The sequence below is a fragment of the Vicugna pacos genome, chromosome 12 (genome assembly GCF_048564905.1).
Source record: "Vicugna pacos chromosome 12, VicPac4, whole genome shotgun sequence".
Taxonomy (NCBI): Eukaryota; Metazoa; Chordata; class Mammalia; order Artiodactyla; family Camelidae; genus Vicugna; species Vicugna pacos.
Window position 1 is genome coordinate 3,846,999 of NC_132998.1, and position 9,293 is coordinate 3,856,291.

Genomic DNA, 9,293 nt, shown 5'->3' on the forward strand with positions numbered 1-9,293 from the left:
CATATATTTGTTTTCATATTCTCTTTCACCATAAGTTTCTGCAGGATATTGAATCTAGTTCCCTGTGCTGTACAGTATGAACTGGTTGTTTATCTACTTTATATATAATAGTTATTATCTGCAAATCTCAAATTCCCAGGTATGGTATTCTTAATGAGAGTAGAATTGTATAAAATGTCATTAGTGGTCACATTATATAGGTCTTTCAGTGGAGGCCATGATAAAGAATTTGAACTTTATTTGAACCATCCAGAAAATTAATCGTGAGGTTTGACGATGGTGGACATGTGATCTTATTTACATTGTTAAAAGACCAGGAATGGTGATAGGTACAGAAAGGATCTGGGAGAACTGAAGGGCAAGAGGAGAATTAGAAGGACCAAAGGAGAAGATAATTGCATTCTTCCTGGGAAGAGATGGTGGGTTTCTGAGAGACTAGATGGAGCCAGTGCCGAGGAAGATACTACTTTAGAAAACGGTAATACCATTTTTGCTTGAAAACAGGACTGGAGAGTAAATAGAAGTGAAAGTCGTATTTGTTGTAACATTAATTTCAAAGGATGGCGTTAATATCCTGATAGAAAAGAAAGATTTATGTTTAGATAAATGTCACAACTCTCAGGTTAAACAACCCTAAATATACAATTTTAATGGTAAGATATTACATGCTTTTCCTGCAGGACTGCCTGGGGACTTTATTTTGCTTATGTGTGTTATGACTTTGAATGGGGTGGAGGTTGGTTATATTTTTTTTTCTAAACTTTCTAAAATTCTTTGATGATGAACACAATTTCAAAGACTCTACATTTTCAAGGATCACACTTTGGGAAATACTGAGATACGCTGTCTCTCAGGATTTCCTTTCCTCAAGATTATGTTAATGCAATTTGTTTAATAAGTGAATTAAATGTGGGTGTTGAAGGCAGAATGTAGTCAAGATTTGTGGATATGATCATTAAGAAAGAAGAAGTTATGACTCTTGTCCTCAAGGAACTTGAAATCCAGTTACTTCGGTCACTTCAAAATTATCCACCCCAAATCCCCCCAGGGCTACTTTTCATCCATCCCAGTGGCCTGGTGCTCTTACACTCTCTGAATAAAAAGTAGGCGGCAACTAATTATTTTAACAAAATTCCAAGGGCCTAGGGTACAAACCAAACTTCTCAAATAGCAACATTCCCAGACAGATCATGTCTGCTGCAGACATTCCTCACCAACAGCTTTACAGTTAAGGAAGTGACTTTATGAGACCTTTTCAAGCCTAAAGTGTGAGATGTGGGGAAAAATAAAGCTTAAGAAAATCAAAACTTCATTTTTACACACTGGCCTGTAGTCAGAAGACAGAGGCTTCAATCTCCAAGTCAGACTTAAAACCGGAATCTCTAATGTCACCTCCCCTTTTCAATGAGCAGAACTGAGGTAACAGACAGACAAACAGCTCCCATTTACTTAAACACTTTGATTCTTCTTGTCTCTGTGCTCAGCTCAGCATTCAGATGCCATGGGACACACCACCACTAACAAGTTCTTCTATCCTCGTCCATCTTCAAAGGACATACCTGTTTTTTCCTCTGAGAGAAAATTCACCGTGAATTTTCTGGAAAAAATGAATCACCGTGAAACATTCCAGAAATGGCAGGGAAACTGGAGTATTAGGACAGATTATAAACTTACAAAATCCGCCTGGAGCATGCCCTCTAGTTATAAACTGATGCTCAGGAGGGCTGCTGAGCAATAACAAGCTCTTGAGTGTTAATGGTTGCTGCAGCCGAATACACAGGGGGCCAGAGAAGGAGGTATACCCATGGGGGCGGAGGCATCCGTAGGATAATCCATTCAGCTATTCCAGACATCCTCCAAGTGTGATCCTGGACCAGGAGCATCAGCACCACCCAGGAGCATGTCAGAAGGGCCAATTCTCACTCCCAGCCACCACCCCACCACTGCAGACCGACTGAATGAGAGACTATGAGTGGAGCCCAGGGATCTGCACTCTCAAATCTGGGAATGACTGATCTGTCCAAATCATTGCAACAATTTACACGGTGATGTAGTCTCTTCTCAGGAAATCCGCCCATAAAAAATTCCTGTACCATTTCATACGCCTTGTGTGCATATGGCAAATAGCCTAATCCTGTGGAGAAAATGAAAGAACATTAACGAAAGGCAGCCAGAAAAAAGGCACTGGCCTCCGTTGTCAAGCTAACGTATAGATGCAAACAGTGATGTGCTGAGCAAAGGCCACTGATTAGCAGAGCTGGCCACCACTGCACACAGCTGCGGGTCAGAAGCATCATCTTCACTGGCAAAGAGCTACGCAAATAATTTCTTAATTAAAATGCCTGTTGTGTACCTAAACAAAATCAACCGCTAGTATTTAACTTCTCGTTATGAAAAGTCCTATCGACTATGAAATATGGAAAAATACAGCAAATCAAAATCTGAGCCATTTTTCAACAAAGAACTGTAATAAGACACCGTGGGAGGCTTGCCGGTGATAGAAGGGGTATTTCGTGAGGGCCTGCTGTGGAAGATTTATGTTTTAAAAATCCAAGTACATGAGTTAGGGCTTGTTTAGCTGCCATGGTAAATCCATTAGGAGTATGCTGAATAGCAGCCAGAGAGAGAGAATTGTGACAAAATAACCAACTCAAGCAAAACACATTTAGGTTTAGAACTCTGAAATGTTTACCCCACCCCCAAACATTCCCTGCCGTCAGCGATGGCTGCGGCTCCCAGCTCCATCATCAGGCGGTTCTGCTCCTGCTCAGCTCAACCCAGAAGAGGCCCCAGCCAAGCTTATCGGGTCCCATCAGCAGCTGCTTGCTTATCTGACCAGAACAGCTTCACGGGGCAAAGTTCCTCTCCCTGCGATAAGCAATCCCTCCCACTGTGGGAAACAAATTGGCTCCGGGAAAGTAGTGTGTGCAGAGCAAGATTATAAGGAAAATAGAGAGAGAAGCCGGAGTGGGTCACGGTAGGAAAAAAAGGATAAAGATGGAAGGAGAAATCATTAGGATGAGTAATTAGAGAGGTAAAGCAGACGGTGCAAAGGGGAAAACAAAATTACTATAACTCAAACTTGGAAAGATGAGACAGCATTTAAATATTTGCAAGCCAATTGTCTCTCCTGCAAACACCCAAAACAGAATGGAAAGTATCTACTCTGTATCCACACAGTAGCTCCCCGTGTAGGAAAATTTCCCCAGCTAATACAATACCAACGATCTCTTTGTATTGGTTTGGATCAGTCTTTTAAAATTTCTTTTAATAAAAGTGTAACAAATCAGACCTGGAATTAAGGATATTTTAGAGGTGTAGCCCAATTTGGAGAGTTAATAATTAAGCCATGTGTCATAGGAAAAATTCAGCTGTAACTGACACCTGATTTATTTCTCTAAAGTCGCTAGAGTTGAATGTGTTTATCTTCCAATATCTGTTTTTCAGTGAAGAATAAGGTGACCCATATAGCTGACTCTTATAGCTCTAGGGAGCCTTCCTCATTCATCTTTGTGATCCATACACTGGATCCCAGTTCCTCACTTTCATTGGCTGCAGAGATAGTGCTGCACTCAGATGAGTTCATCAGGATTGAGTTGGGGGTGGGGGGATCACACTTCTGTTCTAAAAATTATTTCCAAATTTCCACTTATTTTTAAAAAGAGGTCACCAAACACACATTTAAATGATTTTAAAGAGTACAATAATGGTAAACTTTTTATGTGCTAATTCACACTAATTATAATGAATCTTCTCCAGTGTCAGGAAAATCTATTGAATGGTTATTTTCAAAAAGAAGCATCTGCCTCATTATGACCTTTGTTTTATTTTACTATAAATATTAGGGTTTAATAAATATCTTATCATAACCTTATTTTTTGATCATAAATACTTAAATTACATGAGGCCAAGACTCATAATCATGATTAATTCTAACTAAAAGGAAAAAAATTTTGAAGCTTTCTACTTAGCATATGTTAATTGCATTATCTTTGTTATCCACAAGTGCTCTGTATATGAAAAATACATTCTTCTCATGCCATAAGCTGATAGTAACATTATAAAAGAAGGCAAATTTTCTTAAATAAAAGTGAATATATTGTGTTTTGAAACATAAAATTAATTTAGAATCACCAGATAGGGAGACAGATATGCAAATAGCTACTTTTACCCTTTTTTCTCACCCATTTTAGCATGCAAAAGCACATGCAGAAGTTTAACTATTTGAATGGTTTTCCATACACATAATCATTATAATCCGTAAGAGTCAAAAATGATGCAGTTTTCTACTGAATGCAATTTATATCTCAACTACCCTCAATAAAAAATAATAATTTGTCATATTGTTAAAAAAAAATCTCCAGGGGAAGAAATCCATTATCATCCCGTGACTTACAGTGATGGAAAACTGAATAACCAGGTTTTGGTCAATAAATTTTTCAATACCGCTTTCCACCAAAGAACAAAACAGAACAAAAAGTGCTTTTATATTTCCTATGGCTCTTGCCAACTTAAAAATGTTTCAATTCAGCAAACTTGGAATGCCTACTATGTGCCAGTAATATTAAGATAAAATAGGCATCTTGATTGATGCCCTTGAGTAAAACACAAAAGATCTGAAGTATTGATGTAAATATTCTGCTCCATTATCTTTTGGATTGTAACCAGTTCATCCATCCATTCACTCATTCATTCATTATTCATTCATATTTATTTTGTGAAAATAAATAAAGGAAATCTCATTTAAAGTGGAGCTGAGAAGCCCTGAAGGGGCAACTCACACACGTACCACTGACTGCAACCTGTATAACCAGCAAGAAGAGAAAAGGCAAGACGTATTTTGACAAGGAAGGACATTAATCACATGAGAATTTTATCTCCCATTTTTAAGGAAAAGAAGAAAGATCCCTCTCTACCGCAGCAATAACGCTCTAACCATCACTTGCAGCCAATCAGAAACTGCCACAACCTCAAACTCTTTTTCTTCAATGCACTTTTATTCAAAATAACCTCCCCCAATTTCTTCATAAAATGTAATGAAAGCAAGCCCCTCGCCTTTGTTCTTTGGACTTGCCTGTGATTCACCATAGCTTGCCTGAACCGGGAGACTGGGAGTACGAGATTTGTAGACACTGACAGGTAGATATAGAATAGATAAAGAAATTACACTGTATAGCACAGGGAAATATATTCAAGATCTTGTAGTAGCTCACGGTGAAAAAGAATATGAAAATGAATGTATGTATATTCATGTATGACTGAAAAATTGTGCTGTACACCAGAAATTGACACAACATTGTAAACAGACTATAACTCAATAAAAAAAAATTTGTACATGAATATTGATAGAATCATTACTCATAATACCAAAAAGTGGAAACAACCCAAATACGAATCAAGTGATGAATAGGTGAAAAAAAAATGGGGAAATGAAGAAATGTTGATCATGGTACAGACTCTCAGTTACAAAGGTGAATGAACTCAGGCGATCTAATGTAGAGTATGGTGATTTTAGTTAAAAGTGCCAAATTGTACACTTGCAAGTTGCTGTTAGGGTGGATCTTAAATGTTCTCACCATAACAACAACAACAAATGGTAATTATGTGAGGTGAAGGATGTGTTAACTAAACTTATTGTGATAGTAATTTCATAATATGTATATATCAAATCATTCAGTTGTATACCTTAATCTTATATAATGTTACATGTAACTTATAGCTCTATAAAACTGGAAAAGAAAATCCTAAGGAAAAAAAAAAAAAAGGATTGGGGACTAACTGCTAATGGCAGTTTTGGGGGTGATAAATGTAATAGAAAATCTAAGTTTAATTTTGGTAATGGTTGATCAGCTCTGTGAATATACAAAAAAAATAGTAACAGCATTGAACTGTATATTTTTAATGGTTGAATTACATGTATGTGAACTATGTCCCAATAAAGCTGTTTAAAAAAAAAAACTCAAGCATTGGGGCATACATAACAAATAGAACAGTTACATTTCCTCAAATGCTCACAGATCAGTTACGTTCTCTGCCCTCTGGGAAGGTACATGGGAAGTTAAATTGTAATCAGAAGGCTGCCTGATAGATACAGATTTAGAAGGAAAAATTTGGTATTCTCAGCAAGCCTCTGGCACTCACTTGTGATTAAGGAAATAGACCTGCCTGCCAAAGGGTCCTAGTAGGATCTGGGCCCCTTCGCCCAGCCATACTTTCCCGGATGCCCAGAACGAAGCATAATTCTTCTCTCTCACTTCTCTGTCTTTTGTACTGTGTACAGCTGGTTCCACAGAAGGAGTTTTATTTAATGCAGCTTGCTAATACATAGGGTAGACCAGAGTTCCACACACAGTTGACCCTTGAACAACACGGGTTTGAACTGCACAAGTCTACTTACACTGTTTGTTTGTTTGTTTTTTCCAATAGCAAATACTGCAGTACTGCATGGTCCACGGTTGAATTCATGGATGTGGAACCTCGGATAGGGAGTTTATTTTTGGTTTTGTTTTTCTTTTTCATAACAGGTGGGCAAGAGCATTCCTGAGGATAATACAACAGATGCGAAAACAAGGAAATGTGAAGAGACAGGTAAGGTGGATTTGATTTGGCAGGAGATAAGGAATGAGGCGGGGAGGACCCTGGCCCTAAATGGCCATGCTGGGAGCCTTCTAAGTTTATCAGAGGGCAATGGTGAGCCATTGACAATTCTAGACAAGAGAAGTGATGGTGTCACTCTTGCCTTCTTGGTGCAGGGTTTAGGAAGGGTGAGCCCCGAAGTGAACACCAGATGAGGGGAATGCGGAGGCTGAATCCAAAATTTTGACAAGACTTGGGAAAAGAGTATGAAGCCACCTCCCCAGGAGTCTTTCAGCCAGTCCTCTAAACTGCGCCTGCCCTGTCCCACCATCCGAGTTTGCTGGGGCTTGTCACAGGCTCCCCAGGACACGGTGCTGCTTGCTCAACTTGCTCAGTGCTTTATTGAACCAAGATCCTGCCAAATGACTGTCTACAGAAGATCAGTATAAATTATACTCAGATTTTTCACTTTGAAGAGGATCGGTGCCCCAACCTCTGCATTGTTCAAGGGCAACTGTATCCCCCAAAAGCCAGATTTAACCTGAGGCTCTTCCCTACTTCATTGATTAGAAGCAGCTTCTAAGTCACCCAGTTGTCAGGATGCTACATGGTCCTGGACTTTGAAGGGAGAATCAACTTTTCCTCGTTGACTCAAGCCCAGTGCCCTGTTTGATACGGAGCATTTTCTCTCAAAAGATCATTTTGAAGATCATTTAGATGTACAGCCAAGAAATGGTACCCGTTTAGTTCCTTTGAGATGGCCTTGATACCTTCTTACTTTCCCAAGCACCTTCAGGCCAACCTTGCTTTGGAATTGGTCATCGAGAGGACCTGTCCACCAATAGACCCAGAGCTGGACCCGGGGCGATCAGAGGCTCCTCCCTCCCTCCCATGTCTTTGGAATATATGTTCCATCCACCATGCTCACAAAGGGAGCTGCTCCAAGGACACGACCTTCAGAGATTAAGGTGTTGCGGATAAACTTCTGAATAAGTTCTGTATAAACTTTTAAGGTCCTGGTGAGGGGTGCAGAGATTTACTCGTCTTGTGTCTGGCTGCCCACGACAAGCCTGGTACGTAAACCTTCCCCTGCCGATCCGGAGTGGTCTGCCTCTTTATTTCGCTTCTCCCTGCCCTCCAGGGCACAGGGGGCAGTTTCAGATGTCACCCTGGAAGCTCCGGAGCTTTCCAACCAACACTTGAGCTTCACCTTCACCTCCTTTGCATCCCGGCCTCATCCAGCTCACTCAGAGGTGTTTTGTGCCATTCACAATCATTAGCAGGACTGAACCAATCCCTCTGCATTGGCACACTTCCTACACGTGACAGATTACAGTAGAAACAAAAGGTTTGCTTCTCTTGAGCCATTTGTGAAATTTCAAACTCAAATGAGGATTATTCCTGAACTGTTCTGTTGTTTCCAAAAATGGGCCTGGTTAGTGCAATCAGAGAACAAGGAAATTCTGGCTTCTGCACAAGGTGTGCTGGTGACATGAAAATGGACGGATTAGGAACAACTAGGCTGGAAAAGCCTGCAGTGAGTTACAAAACAGTCTGCATTTGCCTTCTAAGAGTTGGTAAATGCATTGTGGGGTTTTAAATAAATTATATGCAGCTACAGTCAATAATCCTGGGAAAGCTTAATTGACCCAAGAAGATACATTCTCCTCTGTGGAAACCACAGGTTTTGTTTTTTTCTCCTCCAGGTACTTGTCTGCAGGAGATGATGATAACTGTTCTCCATAATTCTCTATAACAGCTTTCTGATTTTGCAAACTATACTTATAAAAGTAAAACACAGCTCCTGAAAATGTGCTAGGTGGTTGCTTGCCTCCATTATCTCATTCTTATTCTTATCCTTTAATAAAAAAAAAATTATTGTAAAGACTAGTTACTTCTCAGGTTTTTAATAGAAGTGTTCCTTTCAAAGGCTGCAGGATAAAGTGATAACTGAATGGGGTACAAGTTTCAAGGCAGGCGAGAATGGGGAGTTGTAACAGAGATACCCTGCAGGGCAGAAACCAGGGGTTGCAACACCAGAACAAGACCAGAGATCTGAGTCTCTGAAATCTCTTGAATTTTAAAAAATGTGCCTGTTGGGAAATTCAACACTAATTGAATGACCAGGCTACCTAGCAGAGGGGCAAATGGATCATGTATACCATTAGTCCTAGGTCCAGACTAAGTTCAAGATCAGGGAAGACTGTAAAAGCAGATGGAGAATGTCAGATAACAAGGTTCTAATACGTGGGGAAACCCTAAGGGTCAGAGCAATCGGCGTGACGGTAGTGAGGGTTCAAAGTCTCAGAGACCAGTGCACGGAACCCTAAAACTCGGGACAGAAATAAAGCTCCAGGGCTGTATCTGGAATTCAGCTTTGATTTCTTATTTTCCCTTCCTTCCTCTAGCTGACAAGTCGCCAAGTTCTATCAGTCAGAACTTAAAACACCCTTGTGTTCATCACTGCCCACATCACTCCTCCCAGTTACTTTGAAAGCCTGCCTACAGGTTTCCCTGTCTCCTGCTTCACCTTCTAACCTGTTCTCCTCGCTGCAGTAAAAGCGAGCTTTCTACATTAGGGCTCTTTTCTGTCACCTTCCTTCCCTCGTCTGACTTTTCCTAGGTGTTGCCATTTTTTTATGCTCAAATCTGGTAACATGTTAAGTACTGTGTGGTATCTAATGCTTTATTGTTCTGCCTTGCCCACTCTTCCGTGT

General features: G+C 40.1%; 1 protein-coding gene across 1 annotated transcript in view; it reads left to right on the top strand.

The window, feature by feature from the left end:
• The window catches only part of LOC140700363 (uncharacterized), a 204,851-nt gene extending 197,288 nt beyond the window's left edge, over window positions 1–7,563 (top strand). Inside the window, exons 5-6 of the mRNA XM_072973874.1 lie at window positions 6,525–6,588; window positions 7,364–7,563. Of these exons, the coding sequence (XP_072829975.1) occupies window positions 6,525–6,588; window positions 7,364–7,543 (244 nt within the window). The 3' untranslated portion in view covers window positions 7,544–7,563. The remainder of the gene's footprint in view (window positions 1–6,524; window positions 6,589–7,363) is intronic.
• The last annotated feature ends 1,730 nt before the right edge of the window (window positions 7,564–9,293 follow it).